The 19,875-nt window shown below is 37.0% G+C and overlaps 1 protein-coding gene across 1 annotated transcript in view; it reads left to right on the forward strand.

Moving 5' to 3' along the window:
• Positions 1-518: 518 nt before the first annotated feature.
• Positions 519-19,875, forward strand: part of DNAH5 (dynein axonemal heavy chain 5) — a gene marked incomplete at its 5' end in the record, with an annotated part of 73,747 nt that continues 54,390 nt past the window's right edge. The window contains 11 exons of the mRNA XM_029086302.1: positions 519-653; positions 2,901-2,985; positions 5,640-5,800; positions 7,407-7,628; positions 8,189-8,326; positions 10,982-11,158; positions 11,980-12,093; positions 14,329-14,436; positions 15,096-15,218; positions 16,788-17,003; positions 19,213-19,320. Coding sequence (XP_028942135.1) covers positions 519-653; positions 2,901-2,985; positions 5,640-5,800; positions 7,407-7,628; positions 8,189-8,326; positions 10,982-11,158; positions 11,980-12,093; positions 14,329-14,436; positions 15,096-15,218; positions 16,788-17,003; positions 19,213-19,320 — 1,587 coding nt within the window. The remainder of the gene's footprint in view (positions 654-2,900; positions 2,986-5,639; positions 5,801-7,406; positions 7,629-8,188; positions 8,327-10,981; positions 11,159-11,979; positions 12,094-14,328; positions 14,437-15,095; positions 15,219-16,787; positions 17,004-19,212; positions 19,321-19,875) is intronic.

Genomic DNA, 19,875 nt, shown 5'->3' on the forward strand with positions numbered 1-19,875 from the left:
TTGTGGCTTGTTTTGTATTCTTCTTATCTTTATATTAAAGAGATAATGTAGGAAACCCTACCTTCCTCTAGCAGCATCTGTCTTTGTTAGAGAATGCTTAAAATATCTTCAAAGAATAACTAAGATTGGTCAGAATCCTGTGTTAACTTGATGGTCCTATGTGACTAGACTGAAAAGCTGAGACTAAGAATTTAGGATGTTGAAGATAACTTGCAGAATGATGGAGCTGTATATATGAAATACTTTTTTTTTTCCTACAGAGCCTTTCAACAAAATAATATTGTAAAAAAGACTGATAACAGAAATTTTGTGCTAAACCTGAAAATAGAACACAGAAAATCAACTGTAAAATCATAACAGGTTGCTTCTAAAAATTTCATTTGAGTGCCTTAAAAACATAAATCGCAAGTATGGAAGAATGTAATAGCCTTTACTTTTAAAAATAAATTTTAGAATTTTGTTTTTGTCTTCAAAATAGGTTGTGAATTATTCACTGTCCACTTTGTGTTTTATAACAGCAAAAGCTCAAGGAAGAGAGGGAGGCTAAACGTGCTCGGCTGGATGGCAGGCATGATTACTTACTGGATACCGTTGCCTCCTGTGTGAATCTGGACAAAGCAGAAGTAGAAGATGCTATTCTTGATGGTAACCAGGTAATCTGATGAATTTGATAGTGAAGCTCATAGTGTGCTTTAGAACTGATATTACCATCAAATACTTGGTGAGATCGTTGTCAGACTTCATGTCTGAGTTTACTCAAGTCTTCTCATCAAAAAAATATTTCTTATCCATTTGTAATTAAGTTGAACAAAAGTATCCTTAGTTTCAGGACCTACTTTAATAATGATTTTGAAATTAATTAGAATTTCTGCTTTCTGATGGTTACTGATAGTACAGAAAAACCTGTGACTGTATTTTGTACTGGATCCACAGCATAGTCTCTCAGTCCTTTAATATATAGTACATAGACTCAAGAGGCCTGTCCAGAGCAAGCTGCATGTTATTGTTGTTTCTATTAGGCTGCCACCAGCACTTGTGAGACTACATTGTGATTTAGTTTAGGAAATTAAATCAGGTGGAAACTACTTCACAAAATAGAATGGCTAAGTGATCTGACTGACTACATGAGAGTTAATGCAGGGGCTATGCAGTTAGAAATATATATATATATATTCATAAAACGGTACATCAGAGTTAATGGGAAGTAGTATATGCAATGGAGATACATTTTGAGATTTGAAAATAAATCATTACTTTTTTAAAACCTAGGTAGACAGCAACTAGATCTTGTTTTACTCCCCGACACTAAAGTAAACGTGATTGTATTTTTTTTTTTTTTTTGTATTCCTTTTCTGTCTGTATACCTTCTATTTACGCGTTCCCATTTCAGGACTAGTATTGTTGAGAAACTGAAGAAAGTCCAGTGGAAGACTATCAAGATAGTGAGGGACACAAGGCATGTAAAGTATCAGAAGAGGGAGAATAAGGCCGAGGGCAGTCGCATAGTAGCCCACAGTTGTTTGAAGAGTAGTTACAAAGACGACAGAGCTGAACTCTTCTTAGCAGTTGCAGATGATATAACAAACACAATAGCCACAACTTGTAGATCGGACATCAAGAGACCCTTCTGAACCAGGAGGGTGATACAGCATGGGAATAGGTCGATCAAGTGAGCTGTGGAATTTCTATCACTGAGGTTTTTGAGACTTGGCCTAGGCAAAGCTCTGGATGACCTGAGCTACTGTTGATGATACAGGAGGCTGACCTCAAGATCTTCCAGAAGTCGCTTTGCAATATTTCTCTGATTCCATGTGATATAGGAATATAATCTATGCAGAACACTGCCACATGAGTTAAAAAGCAGAACTTGTTTTGACCTTGCATTTTACCTCTAAGTGGGTTTCTTGACAAACAATATAATGTCTGAGAAATTGTCTGATGAAGAAAGTATTGGCAGATATTATACTTGGAAAAAGTGTAATAGTTGTTTTGACCTCATCTTGGAGGGCTCAGTCAAGATTTTCTGGAATAGCAATTTGTGATCTTTGTGAGGCTCATTATTAATGGAAGAAGGATAAATGTGGCTTTCTTCTTGCTGCTCGTGATCTCTTAGCCCTTTTCCTGTACTAGGAAGCACAAATTGTACCAGCAAATCTTTCTGAAGAATATCTTCTAGAAGTAGAAGCCTTTTCCACTGGAAGATTGCTATGTAGTTAGGGACTGTAGGAAACAATGACTCATAGGTCTAGAAAAATAATGGATTAGTCCAGACTTTCAAGAGTTGAAACACTGATCAGCATGCTAGCGTAGAGCAATTAACTTTCTTCCTAGGCCTGTATGACCACCTCTCCATGAGATTCCTGGACTGCACTACCAATACATGGTTCAAGGATGCATGATGGCAGCCTTAAATTGATGGAGAACTGTAAAATTGTCCTGATGCTTAACATATAAATAAATAAAGGATTCCTCTGTTGCTGTGATATAGAATAATTACAGCTGTGTGTTTTCTGCTTTCAGCTAGTTAGCTGAATGGTGGTAAGAATAACATGGGTGAGGGACTTCAGTGAGGTGCTGCTGCACTTCAATAAATGCAGAAAATGCCCTGTGCCCTCAGTTTGAGAGACAGTACACGGCATGTTCAGTAAGTGGCTTCAGTAAACTGAAACATAGCCTGGCTATATTAAATTGTGTTCAGCATGGAAAAATTTAAATTATTCAATTATGTAGCTGTGTGCTGCTAAAGGACAAGGCAACTCAATCACTTTTTGGGGAGTAGTAGCTGGACCTGGTATAACCGTCACTGAACAGTTTTAATGTGTTGAGTATTTGTCAGCTGTTATGAAAAAAATCTGTGCAATTTTTATAGTGACTGTGCTATGTATAATGATCTTAAACAGATAGAGCGCATTGATAAATTCCTGGCCCCTGGATGTTTGCGTCATCTGATGTTCTACTATCAAGATGTAGAGGCAATGGATACAGGTAAAGCAACTTAGGTTCTCCTGAAACATGTTGTGCTGGGCAAGTGTGCAAGGAAAAAGCAAAGTAAAGTTCTTATAAACCACTAATTTTCCCCTAGAAGCCCTCCATGTTTCTTGGCACATGACCACTTATCCAGGTGGTCCTGTCATGTGACAAATGGCCCCAGGAAGCCTGCATTATGGGTAGCAGGGCCATTACCTAAGAAGCCCCTTCTTGTATCCCCTTCCCCAGTGCCCCGATGCTACCATGCTTTTGGGGGAAGCCTCCTTCTCACTTATCCTGCAGGCAGCTCAGGACCACTGTGACAAGGACATCCTCCCTTTGCCCATGGCTTCTGTCCCAGAGCCTTCAGTGCTGCTGCCATTTGAACCTGCTAGGTGCTATGTGACATCTGAGACCCTGTTGGTGTGAGCTCACCCCGCTTGTTTACCCTGGATGTACAAGGGCCTCATAAATATATCTATGTATATCTCTGTATAAATATATGTGTTTATACATATGTAAACATACACCTATATGAGTGTACCAGTATGTATTTCTACTTTATGTATTTTCAGTATTTATATGTGTATATGCCTAAAAGGTATGAAAAGACTATTTAATATGATTTAAGCAACTTTAATTATTAAAATTTAAATGTACATAGAAAATTAAATTTCAGTATGTACTTAGCCACCAATTTAGAAATCTACTGAGCAAGTTTTAAGATGCCTAAGTTGAAGTGGTGGAAGTATGTTGGAGACAGTATGAGGGAAGAGGCAAAGCCTATGAATCTAATCAGAGTCCCCATCACCCACCCTTAAACTGATCAGATGACCCTGTGGTAGGATTGTGGTGGCCTTTGGTCTTTGAGGCGTGCTGCTAGATGTAGGCATTACAGAAATCTGGAGAATTAAAAAAACAAAACCCAAATTCACAGCAGCATTGAGTGAATAAGCAAAAGTCCCCAAAAGACAATGCACACTGGAGGGGTGAAAAAAAAAAAAGTTAAAAAAATTAACTGATGGTGAAGGAGGGGAACACAGGTGAGTGTGGGATGAAGTGGGTGAGTTGGAGGCTACCTTTGCCCACAGCTGTGAGTGTACAGTTACTTGTAAAACCATCACAGTGTGCAGCTAGTGCTGTACTTTTTTTTCCTTCTCATGCTGGGGCAGAGTTTGTAAAGTTGTTTTTTGTGCTTATCATTCTGAGGCTGTGCTTCACAGGTTACCAAAGCAAAAATCATAGTTATAGTGATGGTTACTAATCAGTAAAGTGATTTATTACAGGTATCTTGTTGGCAAGGGCACTTACTACGCACCACCTCAAATAGAAGCTGGTTTTCTGACCTTGATGTGGGTCAGCAAATGCTTCAGTTAAGACAGATGATGAACCTACATTTAAGGTGCCTACAAGATACGTTGTGTCCCTGCAGAGCAGGAGACTGTGTATCTTGGTTCACGAAGATGTACTCCAGAGCCCTAAGGGGTCATGTCAAGCTTTGATTTTATGCCCATCCTCACATGCAGATTTTTTGCAGTGTTTTGAGTGGCAGTTATAATATGCAGCTTAACAACTTCCAGCACCCTTTTCAGTACCAATATATATTTTCTAAAGAAGCTGTAGAGTATGCTTCCTTTTTGAGCTCCATACATCATGGGAATGCCCTGAAAACTTGTATGACTGTTCCTGGTCTGGCCTCTGTAATTAGTGAAATTACGAGGATAGTGCAACTTTATGTTAATTGGCAATAAATCAAATTATTAAAATTCTCAGCATTGAGACTGTTTGACCCAAACCAGGGATCTCTGGGGCAGATAGTCATGTACCTGAAAGAAAAAGGGATGGAGGATTTGTCACTTTTTGCAATTTTTTAAATGTTGTCCTTTAATTACTGGTATTAACAATTCGCTTTTTGATCTTTTTACTGTTGTAGTATCTCAGAGATGTGTACGCATGTGCATTTTACTCTGATGTAACACTAGAAAACTAGGAACAGAGAAGTAACGTGGCCAAAACCAAAATTTAAAGGAATTATTTTTCCCCCAAGGACACTGCTACTTCTTGGTGACTCTTAGGCTGTTGGTAACACTTGGAAAACATGGGAGCAGCATATTCCTGTGGGGGGAAGAAGAAAGGACCAGGAAGTCCCTTGTAGCTCTCTTACTGTTTTGGGGTTTTTTGTTTTGTTTTCCCCTCAAAGAATCTGCTGTGGCATGTCTCTCCTTGTTTCCAGAAGCACTCTATTCCTTTTTTTGTATGTTATGTTTAGGTCTACATGTTCTTAAGGAAAGACAGTTCATAATAACTCTTCTGAGGCAAACTACGTTTGCTGATTTTTTTTTTAAGTGGTAGAGCATTATCTGCAACTATGTGGTAGAACGCCATGTGAGAGGATCTTGAGCCTGAACCTTTGCTTAGAAGTAATAGAGAACAAATAAATGAATAAAAATGAAAGGCTTTTGATGTGAGAATGGCAAAACTAGATGAAACAGTTCTTACTGTGCTGTGAGGACTCTGGGTGCTGCATACTGTCTTTGGTTAGTCCCATGGGGTGGTTTAAGCTGACTGAGACTCAGAGATACACAAATAATGACTGAACTGTTTGTTTAGAAAGCTTTTATTTAAAAACCACTGTTTATTTATTCAAATGTTTCTTTTATTTGAACCTATAGAGCACTTTGGCCTTCCAGGAACAGGAATCGACTCTCATTTGACAAAGAAGAAACCTAAAGTGTTTGTGACAGAGGGAAAAGAAGTTGCTTTAACTGGTGTATGCATTTTCTTCATTAGATCTAGCCTTTTTAAACCCATCACAACTGAGAATATCTATCAGGTAAGAGTCAGTGACTGCTGATCACTGTACATAATCCTGTTTAAAATTCATTTTAATCTTGAGCTACTTCCCCTCAGCATTTGATTTGCCAGCCTTTGACATGGAGGAATGAGCAAAAGGACACAGGACATTATCTAGCATCAGCAACTTTAAGTGTATCATTGCTATGAAGAAATGATGCTAAGGAAGAAAATTTATAACAGTCCAAAGTGACAAAGAGTAATTAGTCAATACCTAAATTTAAATTTCAGTAAGTATTACCAAATCCATTAAAGAACCCAAACAAATGTAGTTTTATTTTTGAGAGTATATTTGTAAATTATATATAAACAAGTCTTTACTGGTGAAAGACTCCTTAAATCTATGACAATCTGAAGTGAACAAAGCTGGATCAAGTGCTCCAGTAGTGAGGAGCACAGAATAAAATGTAGGGAATCCTATAGTTGCAGACAAACTAATCAGAGTGCTAAAATAAGAATGATGGACTAAATAAGAATTCAGTGTTGTGAAAAACATTCTATACACTTCAAAATAGGAACTTTTCAAGTACAATTGCTAAGCCAGCAACTTTTAACTTCCCCTGTTTCTTCTGGGAAAACCTTTAAAGCTGTATTTTTCCCAGAAAGGCAAGAAATAGAAGAGCAAAGGGTGGATGAGCCGGTTGTCATTGCCAGATTATGATTTGATTTCTACAGATATATATGCTTTAAAGTTTTATGCTTAACCTCTTAATTTTTTTGATGAATTTGAAAGATCTGGCTTTGATTTGTCAGTTATATACTATTTAACATTTGAAGATTTTTTGCTTATTAATAATGCTTGCAAGCTTGCAATTGCTACTGAAAGATGTGTAAAGCAGAGTTCTTCACAAGTAATATATAGCCCTTGCTGATAGTAGATAATACCTTAAAACTAGGAAAGGCAAGTTGAAAAATAAAATTGATATGTCCGAAGACACATCTAATGTGTGACACTTAAATACAAGTTGTTTGATGTTAAGTTTTGTTGCTGAAAAAAATTATTGTGCTACCTTCTGATGAAGCAAATAATGGCTGACAGATTAATGTAATTTACTTTGGAAGTCTTCAGAGTCTTTTTCAGAATGTCTAAAAAGCAGATGTTCTTTGAATTGTTCTCTCTCACACTGGATAGAGGTCTTTTTCCTGAACCAAAATCCTTGCGCAAGTGCAGGTCAGAATTAACTGTAGTTCATAATTCTTGTGGTATCTAAGCCTTTCAAGTGCATTGATCTCTGCTTATATATACATGTATGTATGCATTAATATATTAAAAATATAATTGATAGCTTTAGAAGTGACAGGCTGGAATAATTTTGCTCACCCATATAAACTGAGCTTTATAAATAGAGGCCTTATACTCTCATATTTTTGAAGTGTTTACAGATCATTGTTTCCTCAATTTTGTATGACAAACTGTGACCCTGTGTAAATCTTGCAGCCCCTGCTAGCAAAAATTTTGCTATTATTGCTTGAAGAGCACTTGTACACACTGATAATTTTTGAGATGCTCAAGGCAATAGGACCACAATAAATATAATGATGGCAAAATTTTGTTTATTATAACTTGTATTGTCTTTCCTTTACAGGAAGTAAATTTTAATATGATGAATGTAGGTCGAGATGGTTTACTAAAAAGTGTTGAGCAGCTGATATCAGAAATCTACATTCCAGCCTTACGAACTATGGACTATGGCTGGGTTGAACTTGGTGAACCTCAACAAGCTTCCAAAATTAAGCAGGACTTCATTGGTTCCCTTGAAGCATTTGTTAGTGTGCTATCAGGAACTCAGCAGAGTCTATTGGAGAAGGTAATAGGTTTGCATGGCAACTAGAAATTGAGTTAGCTGTAGACGCTCTCTTGCTCTGAAGCTCTTGTATTAGCTGCTGTTGTAGAATACTCATTAAAAATTGTTCCTGTTAAACTGGAGAAAAAGAACCCCACTTTCGTTTGTTGTCATCAGTAACTTGTTATACGTTGATCTGTGGCTTTACAATTCTTCAGCTGTTTCTGGTATTGTTTCTTCTGGTGCCAGTTCTTTTGAGCTATTAACTTCTTGACTGTTCAATGGCTGTGGCTTTTCTGAAACCAAAAATGATTAATGTATGGCAAACAGTTGCTTTAATTGTTAGTTCCTACTTGTGCCCTTCACAAAGGCTGAGAGCACAGCTGCCAGGCTGGTGCATTCTCCAGAATCTGAAGTCCAGTTCTGGCTCAAACCAGTTGAATTTAAACTGGAGTGGGCACATGAAGTGAGATACCTCAAGTGCAGAAACCAGTTACTTTAAAAAGTTCCTGGATTATTTATTTTACACATTTCAGCATTTCAGGTTTGGTTTTTTTGTTTTTTTTTTTGAACTTGTGTTTTAGGTCAGTCTGAAGAAATGTGAAACATATGATCTGAAAACTCTAAGAGGGCCTTCAGATTACCTGATGGTTGCTAACAGTGTAGATGCTCTTGAAAGAATAGAAGTCTGCATGAAAGCGTGGACCAAACAAATTGAACAGGTGATGCACTGGACAAATGTGAAATATGAGAATATCTGCATATTGGCAGATGATGAATTTAATCCTGTTGGCATATAGCTAGCTACCTTTCTATAAAGTTAGATGTGATCAGTCCCTGTATTTTAAAGTACTGTTGGCATATTTTGTGTGCTTTTACTTCTCAATGAGAGTATAGAGAGCTTTTTCCATCTCCTAGTAAATGGAATGTACACATGTTTTTGGAATCTTTGCTCCCTGTTTTTGATAATCACTTCCTCTTAAAGAGAAAACATTGGGCTGCTAGAACCTGTTCATGTGCTTACAAGTATTGTAAAGTCAGTGCACTTGTTTTAAGTGCACATACATTTAAAAATGCAGATGAAATTTGTAATTGCAGTTTTCTTAATCTTGGAAGCAGATCCTTTGGAGACTGTAGAGCATAGATCTTAAGGTTTTCCTGAAAGAAATCAAACTGCCAATTGTTATTGCATGAAATTAACATGAGGTTCTTGTGGTGGTCTATGCGTCAGTTGAAAAGCAATCCAAGATAAAACATAGAAGCCTCAAGGAAACAAGTTTTGTAATATTTGTACAGACAGACATTAAGGAAGAGGATAGCATTAATAACTTTTAAACTTGGAAAAATGGAAACTTACTTGCTGCTTTATTCTCTGTTATGCCTGTAGAAATTATTGCTAAGATTTTATCAGAGAAATGTTTATTTGCAATTTAAGATATCACTTCCATGGAAGAATCTTCTTTATTAAGACCTGTACCTCTTAAAAGGAAAAAAAAAAAAGAAAAGAAAAACCCCCAAGCCTCTTTAATTTATAATTGTATGAGCTGATAGCAGTGGGGAGAATGCAATTAACTGCACAAAAGATTTCCTCTTATGTTCTTTCTTTACTCACCTGTTACCAAATAGTGCAAAAAAAAAAAAGTCATTAAAGCATTCGCTATCATTAATTTAGCAAATCAAGAGAGATCATTAGTCTAAGGAACCCAGTTATCACTTGGAGATTTTAGTTGTGTGTTGTTTTTTGGAAGGATAGTTTAGTTTACTTTCATTCTTGGAATTGCATTATAGGTTTATGGATTTTAATACCAAACTTGAGAAATTTAGATTTGCTCACAAACTGGAGGAGAAAGGAATCAAGTTTTGACTGGCATAAAATGTTTATTGCTTTTTGTTGTATGAAGAATTGGAAGCATAATTTTTGAGTGGACAGAAGTTTTCATAGTTTTTTTTTTTTTTCTTCTTAGGAAAGGAAAGCCTTAAATGACAGGGTTCATGAAGATACTTTACCCCTTACAACAATGAGAGATATGAGCAAGCAGAGGCAAATCTGTAGTTAAGCTTATAATAATTTATTAATACATAATAATTCTGTCCCCACATTGCCTGGTTCTCCTAGGGACTTGAGTTTGTATTGCCTCTTAGGAACATGGCTTCATCCTTTATAAACAAATTATTCCAAAAGCCACTATTACTGGTTTAGATTAAAGGTCCTTTTAAACCAGTGACATCTCTGACAATGGGAAAAAGTGGATACTGGGGAAGAATATAAAAGCAGATTAAGAAGACAGCAGTACTTCCCATTAGTATTCTCACAGCCTCTAACAATTTGTAATTCAGAGATTTTATAAGCCAGATTTTTTTTTCCCCCCCTTCAGTAACCTTCTGTGGTTTTCCTTTCCATGTAAACCTCTCCAATCTCCCCTTCTGCTTGTACAGGAAATGTAAAGATGCGCTGGAAATTATCTCAGTCTATGTTACCCAGCTCAGAGAGAAACACTGAACCTACTGAGCTGATGAGAGATAAGGAAATCTCCTAAGCAGTTGGAGGTGCAGCTTTAATCCACCTTATTCCTCAAAATCTTGAATGATGCATTTCCAGATAGTAAAAGGAGCTGTTCTACCATTTCAAAGTTGTTTCTGTTTTTAAAATTCATTCATTACATTCATAATGCAAACTTTCATTTTCAGCATTGTTATCGATCTGCAATGCATTCTTCTATTTGTTGTGACTAGAGTGTTCTCAAATATTATGTAGAATAAGTTACTTCTACTAAAAACTTGCAGTGAATATTATGCTTATTAAAAAAAAGTGAAGCAAACTAAAGTAATCTTCACTTCAGAATATTCTGAAGTAGCTGGCTGCTGGTAGTTGGATTACCCACTGGAGATGGATCACAGTAAATATGCTCCTTCCTATTCTTACCTCAACATTTACTCTGAGGTCCTTGTGTCCATATTGTGTTAGGGAAAGTATTCTGTCTATGCTTACATCATGGTTGCTAAGGTGCTACAAAAGATTCACCTTAGCCAAGGAATCAAAATAGAAGTTAGTTTGTGTTTCTGAGTGGATTTAATGAAACAAAAGGAACAAAATAATTCAGTGAAGATTATTCTCAGTAGTCAAAATAATACTTTGAAACATGCTTTGCAGGTTATTTGCAGAAAATGTAATTGTCTAACAGTGCTCTTGAGATGCTACTCTCTATTTAATGCAGAACTAAAAAGGCCAAGCAAAATTAAGGTCTCTCATGTGAGGTGATTGAGATAGGTAACTTGTCACAGGAGATTAATACTGGGAGTTAAATTACGAATTAATCCCTGCTGTCCATTCAGATAAATAACTAGTAACAGTCATTAATATTGCTGTATGATAAAAGATTCTTGCAGAAAACGACCAGTTGAGAAAGGAAACAGATGACCTTGGACCACGAGCAGAGCTAGATTACTGGAAAAAGAAATTGGCCAAATTCAACTACCTTACGGACCAGCTGAAGAGCCCAGATGTGAAGGCAGTGCTTGGCGTACTCACTGCTGCGAAATCCAAACTGCTGAAGGTTTCTATTTTAAATTATGACAGATGTAAAGACTAGAAATGCTCTGTATACCCTAGTTCATTTTGGTGATGTGTGTAGCATTGCTGGTGGAGAAAATATTGAAGCATCTTTGACTTTTGTTTTCTTTGTCCTTCCCTGTTCCTCACTTTGAGTAGGTAAAGCTTAAATATAGTTTAATTTACTGGAAGAGACTGGAAATCTTCTTTCTCCAAAGGCTGATAATGTACTGATCAACAGTACATTAACATGGCTCAACAGAAATAAATACTTATGAATGTTTGAAGAGTTGATTTAATTTAATAAATTTAATGAACTGGGTAGTTAATGAAAAGGAAATAAAAAACTCTTTTTTTTAACATCTTGTTGTTACAGTGTCTGTCAAAACTGCTTCTGGGGTCATAACTTCTCACATTGACATAACAAAGTTAAAGACCCATCCCAAAGAGAAAAATAAGTAAATAAAACGAAGTCTTGGCTCATCAAAATGAGACATGTGAAACAAATAAATGCTTTATATATTAGCCCATCAAGCAAAAATAGTTAACGGATGATGTCTGTGTTTTACAGCAGCTTGACTGGTCAGTAGTACTGACATAAGTTGTTGAGCTGAGTGGTCAAAACTAACTGTATGTTCACAGCCAAGTTAATGGTACAAAACGGGGACCTATTCCTCCTCTTGGGTGAGCAAATGTAACTAACTCTGAAGTAACAGAGCTTCCAAATGTATTTGGTGACCAGGGTGATCTCAAAACAGTTTAGACAAAACAATTTTTCTGCAATGTGTGATTTTATTTCTTTTCGTTCTGACTTTCTATTCTTAGAACTGGCGAGTGTTGGATATTCGCATCACACATGCAGCAAATGAAGCTAAAGATAATGTGAAATATCTATATTCTTTGGAAAAATATTGGGACCCATTATACAATAGTGATCCTGTAAGCAAAACTTTTAGATTCTTAACATAAATCTCTTGAGACAACTAAAATGAATGTAGTTTGTAGGATCAGTTTGGAAATGACAGAGCATTTTAGGTATGCATCTCCAGATTGAGACTTTGTTCAGTTATGCTAAAAGTGGGAATTCCTGTCTACAAAATAAAGTACTTGTTCTTTTCTTGCTGTGGTATCTTTGTAGCTTTTTGGTCTGATGATGAAACTGGATTCTGTGCTATGGGAGGAAGTGAAATCTTGGCCATTTAAAAAAAAAAAAAAAAAAAAAGAGGTGAAAGTGAACCTGGTGCTATGCTAAAGATAAAGGCTGGGCTTTTGTTTTTATGTTGGCAGCTAGATCAGGGTTAGCCTAACATTAATAAGGCAATTTTCAGCTTCTTGGGTTAGGAAAACATAAATATGGTTATGTAAGTGTTAAGGTGTAAATATAAATCATTTTCTCATACCGTAGTAACAGGATGATGCAAGCATGATGAGTAGTAAACAAAACCAGCCAACTTAAAGTACTGGATAAGAGGAAGGATTCTCACTGTCGCATTATCTGCTAAAGTAGTTGGCAAATGGTTGCTTTTATTAAAACTGGTTTTGCAACTGACTACATGTGTCTTGCTAGGCAGAGAAATATGATGAGTAGCCATGAAGACTCAAAGCTTTGACCATCCTAGTTGCAACCCCCTTCCCCCCCCCCCCCGCCCCTCCCACTTTTCTCAGAGTGGAATTGCTTTCAAACAACACTCTGGGCAACCATGGTATGGCTGTTTGTTTCCATTTACTGGACAGTGTTAGAACAGTGTGTTCTTTGTGTTTCCCAATCTGATATTTGAGTCTCTCTGATGAAAGGTTAGTAAGAAAGCAATATGCTTGCTATTGGCGCTGTGCAAGGTCTGTTGAGCTCTCTCTGCTTTGTGCTCCCTGTACTGGCTTTTACCAAGGAGGAAGTAGTGCCAGCTTCAGAGATGTTCCCTAGGGGTACCTAGGGAGGTGGTTGAGTCACCATCCCTGGAGGTATTTAGAAGAGGGGTAGATGGGGTGCTCAGAGATATGGTTTAGTAGTGGACAGGTGTGGCTGGACTCAATGATCTCAAAGGTCTTTTCCCATCAAATGATTCTTCCTCCTCCTCAACAGGATGGGGGGACAATGTAGGATGAAAAAGCTAATGGATTTTTCAAAAGACAGGAAGATCACTTACCTATTATCATCGTGGGCAAAACAGACTCGACTTGGGGAAAAGTAACTTAATTTATTGACAGTGAAAATAGATTTGGGGAGTGAGAAACAAAGACAAAAATTTAAACCACATCTCCCAACCACCCAGCTTCTTCCCAGGCTTCCTGACTTCTCTTCTTCCTCCCTTCAAGTGCCCCAGGGGAATGGAGGGCTGTGTTTGGTCCCTAACAGGTCCTCTGTGCTGCTCCTTCCTCCTCATACTTTTTCCTGCTCTGGGCTTTCCCAGGGCCACAGGGGCATCTCTGCCGGGGTGCCTGGAGCCCCTCCTCCCGCTGTCCCCTCGGGGCTGGCAGGGCTGTTTCTCACCCCGTTTCCCTCAGCCCTGGCTGCCGGGCAGCGTTTTGCCCTTTCTGACACAGGCTTTCCCCGAGGCCCCCGCCCGCCCGTGGCTGAGGGGCTCTGCTGTGCCCTGCGCTGGCGCCGCTGGAGCCGGGTGAGACCAGCTGTGTCCGGTGCGGGACAGCCCTGGCAGCCAGCACCTGGGCACCTGCACCCCAAAAAGTGGGCTATAAGATCACTTCCTCCCAGGCACTTCATCTGTTGTATATAATTTTTTATTATCTAAATGCTAGTACTATAGGAAAGTTGTTCTTTGTAGTTCCTTTATTCAAATGAGTGCTATGAGGCTTTAATGCACTTTTTTGGTCTCTATACACAAGGTTCCATCAGGCTTAGCAAAAGAGTGTACGAACATGCTTTTTGTGAAAAAGGTGGTACTTTTGAAGAGGCATTTTATCTCTATGAAATTTCACTAACTAACTAGAGTTCTTCCAGCCAAGACTCTAGTGAAAATTTTTTCCTCAAAATTGAATTTTTGTAGAGCTTGGAGGGTGAAGTAGGACAGGAAGCTCCACAGGAGAGACCCAGGGAAACAGAGGGAGAAACATTAAGGAGGACCACATTTGTAACACTCCTGCCTTCTCTAATTAGGCGTTGAGCTAGTGTATGGTGACAGAAGTACTGAAGAGAGTTCAGACTGTGTTTCTTTCCAGGTATCCATGGTGGATGCTATTCCGGGACTCATAAATGCAATTAAAATGATTCAGAGTATCTCTCAGTATTACAACACATCTGAGAAGATATCATTGCTGTTTGTGAAGGTTGGTGCCACAGCTTGAAAGGAAATTTTCACAGAACTTTTTTTTTGTATTGTTGATTGAGTGGAAAACAGAAAACACAAAGGGACCAAGCAATTGATGGGGCAACATTTTGGTGACAGAACTTATTTCACTGTCTGTAATTTGAAGTTGTAAGAATTTTTTCAGACTTCTTGAAGATCAGGACTGATCTCAACTCTGATGTGAATAGATCGAGGAACTTTTTGTTGCAATGATTTTTGCCTGTGGTGAACTGTTTTTTTGTAGAACCAATTATGTTAAATCTATATAGCCCTTAAACCTCCTTATATTTGCATAAAGAAGGAAATGGAGTTAGAAGGACAACCTGTTCTGTAATGATCATAGTCTCATGGGTCCTTGATTTTACCTTTGCTTTCAGAAGTGCTGATGTCTTATGATTTTGTCATCCTCAAGGTTGGTACAAAGTGTTTAGGTTTAAGATGAGCATAGTTAATCAACAGTATTTTGGTGGTTAGTGGTCTGGAGGCTGTCAGGTTAGTCTCTCTATGTGGCTGGTATTTGGTATTGCTATTTTGCAGGCTTTAGGCCAGTGGGGTCAGAGGTATGGGATGAGACTGAAAGAAGGGCAAGATCTGCTTTGTCTTGAAATATTTTTTTCACAAGATTAAAACTGCTTATAGGTGACCAATCAGATGATCACAGCATGCAAATCTTATATTACAAACAACAATATGACCACCATCTGGAATCAACCTCAGGAGAGAGTTATGGAAAAACTACAAGCAACCATTAGACTTAAACAGGTAGGTGGGAAGAGCATGTGGAAAACAGAATATAAGGTGAGATTTAGGAGGGTGTGATTAGGAAAACCTCATTTTATATGAGGAAGCAATGTTGTAATGAAGGAAAATGAAGCAACCAAAATACCTTTGGAACTGGATCGTTTATATTAGAGCTAACAGGGAATTTAGTCCAGTGTCTGTTGATGTTCCACAAATAAGATTTTGATGCTTAGTCTAACTTAAATGTGCTTCTTGTATGAGAATTACTTGGATTTTTATGGCTGAGTTTCTCTAGAAAGTTTCTCCTCATTTGATGAGGAAGGATATGTGATAGAAATGAAACCAGAGGGGAGTTACTGAGCTGAATATATTCCGAAGATGTATGGAAAGCTATACCTTTAGAAAAGACAGTTTAGTGAACTGAGAAGAATTTGACTGTACAGGTTGCATACACTTATTGGGAAGATAGCCTTTATTTTTTCGCATACACTTCCACGACCATTTTGGGATTTTTTTATTTTATTTTATTTTATTTTTTCCTTTAGAACATAGGATCGTAGGATAATTCAGCTTGGAAGGGTCCTCAGCAGATATCTAATTCAACCTTCAGCTCAGAGCCAAAGCAGGGGCAGCTATGAGATCAAACTTGGTTGCCCAGTCCTTTATTCAGCCCTGTCTTGAGGTTCTCCAAGGATGGAGAGACTGCACAACCTTTCTGGGCAACCTCTTTCACTATTTGACTGTCCTTAGGGTGAAAGATTTTCTCCTTACATCCAGTCAGAACATCTTCTGTTTCAATTTATGCCCATTGTCTCTTTGCCTCTGTCCGTGTGTTACTGCAAAGGGCATAGCTCTGTCTTTTTGGTAACCTCCTTGCAGGTATCAGAAGGATCATGTTAGATTTTCTCCATTATTACTTTTTGCTTCCTTAATAATATGTGATTGGAAGAATAGATGTTTATCCTGATGCCTTCTGAAGCAACAAATCTTGAATAGTTCAAGCGCAAATTAGTATAAATGTATATGACACCTTACTATCAGCAATTTGTAGTAAGTTTGTATATTTCTATAAACATACAGCATGTTTGGAGTAAGGCTTGTGCCTAGTTAAGAAAGCAGACTGAAAACTGGAAGCTGCTGTGGAGCAGCATTCGAAATTCAGAAGGATTTTTGTACCGGAAAACGATTTTGGAAAATTTGAAACATTATTACTCAATAAAACTGCTCAGCACACAATCATCATTTTCAGTCTCTGAAAACTGGGTTGTTATTTTGGATATTCAGTAAGCACATCAAGCCCTGCTATAAAGTGGAGGGAATAGAATTTCACGCTAGCTAAGGATGGAGTGTACAAGTACATATATGTGCAATTCATTCATTTGGTGAAATATGAGATCCTGTAACTGTATTGTTGAGTTAGTTTTTAGACCCAAATTCTATTGCTGTCTTTATAGTGTTCACGATTGTTTATTGATTAAACTTCTACTTGTTATCAAGTTAGGATAATATCTGTCTGCATAAATTTTGTTCTAGCTGATAACAGTGCCTTTTATTATATGCTTGACATTCTTTAAAATTCTTTGGTTTTAGGAGTATCAAAATTACTTTCACAAGATAAAAGAAGAATTGAGACAAAATCCATCTGAAAGACAGTTTGATTTTAGTGAGATGTATATCTTTGGAAAATTTGAAACCTTTCATCGACGTCTGGTAAAGATAATAGATATTTTCAATACTATGAAAACTTACTCAGTTCTACAGGAGTCTAAGATAGAGGGATTGGAAGAAATGATCACAAAATATGAGGTACAAAGCAAGTTTTGGATATCCTTTCAGTTTGACTTGAACTTTAAACAATAAGTAATTATGAAAATTAGAAAAATGTTTATGAAGAGAAAAATTAACTCTGTAAGTTGTGCTAAAATTACTGGGTAATAGTTAGCAATGTAAATATATGGTTTCTGGGGAAGCAAGCAGACAAGATGAAAAGGGGTAGGTGGACATGTGAAAGAAGAGGTATGTTAAAGTTGATTGAAAAAAGCAACAAAATGGGAGGACTTTGTAATGAGTAATTGGAGCCGTGGTTTTGTTATGATTAGGAGAAGTGAGAAGTGCAATATTTTGTCTTTACAAATGTCTTGCAAGGTGTGGAAAAGTACTGTGATAAAAATTACAGACTGTCTTAATTTCTTGTCCATTACGCTGTGGGTAGCTGATCAGTGCTTGCCACTGGGACTGGCTCCATTACCATGGTGATTGATGCTGTAGTCAGATTTTCCTTGCGGCTTCAGGGGAAACAAGCTCCAGTTCCATTTCTGGGCTCCATAAATACAGACAAATATAACTTTGATTTCTTGAAATAAGTAATTAAAAAAAATGAACAAAAACAAAGGAAAACTTGGAATCTCAGATTTACTTTGTTTCATTAAAGAAATAACAAAATAGCTATTCCAGCTATTTAATTCCAGCAAAACAGTTTATTAGATTTACTTAAAATCTGTATTCTAGATCTAGAGTACAGTCACCAGCTTTGTGTTTTATGAGGGAAGAAAGAGTTATTTCACAGATGTCTATCTTTAGGGTGAGGGAGGAAGAGAAATGACTTAGCTGGTTTGCTCTGGAAAGCTCTTCAAGTTTAGGCTTTTTCTTTTGTAACAGCAAAATCACTTTGCTTGTTAGTATTACTGGTCAGGTTTCTTTCTGGTCCTTTTATTTAGTAGGAGTGAGACCTGAACAACAAGGAGCTCTTCTAAGAATATAAATGTACTAAATTATGTTCTTTTTCTTCCTTCTTTCTGAGATTAACTTTTTCTATCAAGTAGAGTCTTCTCTGCTTTTACTGAGCCTGAGTTAACTTACCTTATTGTATATTTTTCTTAGGGCAATATCATAATTATGAGACTGGTAAATAGTAAAATAAATCAGATGTATTCAATATGTGGAGTTTGTAAACTGCTTTTGGAGATCATATGTGATACAGTGACAGTACAGGCAAATGTGGCATTCTAATTCACTTTCCCCTATCCTTTCCCTTTTTGTTATGCCCATGAGTAAATCACTTTGCTTTAGTTAAATAACTATAGGGTAAAATATGAACATTCCATGGTCCATCCTGGTTTTATTCACTCCCTGTTGCAGTCCAGGATTTTGATTCCTTGACTGCATCCTTCACAGTAGCTAGTTTTCTACTTTGTTCTTTTCTGTAGTCTTCTGAGAAGAAACTTGTAATTTTTACGACAGGAATTTATTATGTTGCGATTCTTTATGCCCTTAGTTGCTATCTGGGATTTTCTTGTTTTTAGAGGAAAAGATTCAATTTTTATTTACAGTATAACAATAAAACTAAAGTTGAATTAAAATGGTGGAAGTCTACTGTGCTGAAAAGATGTTGAACTTCATAGCTGTACTGTGGTAAACAGCTAGGATGTGGAACAGTGGTTCATCATTAGAAATCCTTTAACTGTGTGTACAGCTCAAGGGAGATGCTGATTAAGATGTACTTTCATTTGAGTGGACAGCTATGTAAGAGAAGCCAGGAACAGTAAGCCCTGAGCTGGTGATGTGCTGCATCTTACTGTGACTTTTCAATAGTCTGTTTTTCTGTATGGAATCAGTTAATTTAAAGACAGGAAAGCTACTAATGTAAAAATATTTTTCTGTGTTGAATTTTGTTAACTTTTAAATCAAAATAATGTACCTCTGCATGAGAGAATATTTAATGGGTAACAAGTGTATTTGATGAAAAGCAAAAGAATTGAATTTTCTGTCAGTTCTAAATGACTTAAACCAGAAGTAAATAATATAAATTAAATTCATATGGCCATTGCACCAACTTGTTTCCTGCAAATATGTCATTTAGTGGTTTGCTTATATTGCTCAGCAAATACTGGTAACTAATGGCAAAGGTAAAATGTAAATGTGCACAGCCCATTGTGCTAAATATTTTGGTGTGGTAAGTATTTTTGATAAGACATTTTTTTGGGTGATAATTTTCTTTTTCTGTGAAACTGTTTAGAGCATTGTTGACATCATGAAGAAAAGGCATTACAATTTCTTGGATCAACGGAAGATGGATTTTGACCAAGACTATGAAAATTTTTGCAGAGAGATAAATGATCTTCACGTAGGTTTTATGATTCAAATAAAAATTTAATTTACTGATTAATCCTCATGAAAGCAAAAATACATCTGTCTGTGTTACCACCAAACAAATGACACAAATCTCAAAGTTTGTGTTCTGAAATTGAAAAATTAATCTAATGTATCTCCACTTCAAAGTTTGCATTTGTTACCTAACTTTCAGACCCATTTCATGAAACAGGCCAGAAAGGGCCTTGAAGGCCTCCAACAAAATTACTTTTCCTTGCTATACTTTATTTGGAAGTTATGCTAGCAAGAATAACACAAAAATGGATTATTTCATTGGGTGAATGGGAGCGTAGCAGAAAAAAGTCAGATAATTAACTTTTCCATAGTTCTGAAATCACAATTTGGTGGAAGGAAAGGGTATCTGTAGGAGAAAAAAATTAAAATAAATACTTGGCTTGCTTTGGCTGCTAAAAAGGTAGGCAAGCATTCTTTGAGGCTCTCAACACAGTGGAACATTTGAGGGTGCAAAAGCTTTTGCTGGTTGCACAGCTACAGAAGGAACTTAGAAAGAAAGCACTGTGAAAGTTGG

The sequence above is a fragment of the Antrostomus carolinensis genome, unplaced genomic scaffold (assembly GCF_000700745.2).
Source record: "Antrostomus carolinensis isolate BGI_N321 unplaced genomic scaffold, ASM70074v2 scaffold6930, whole genome shotgun sequence".
Classification (NCBI taxonomy): Eukaryota; Metazoa; Chordata; class Aves; order Caprimulgiformes; family Caprimulgidae; genus Antrostomus; species Antrostomus carolinensis.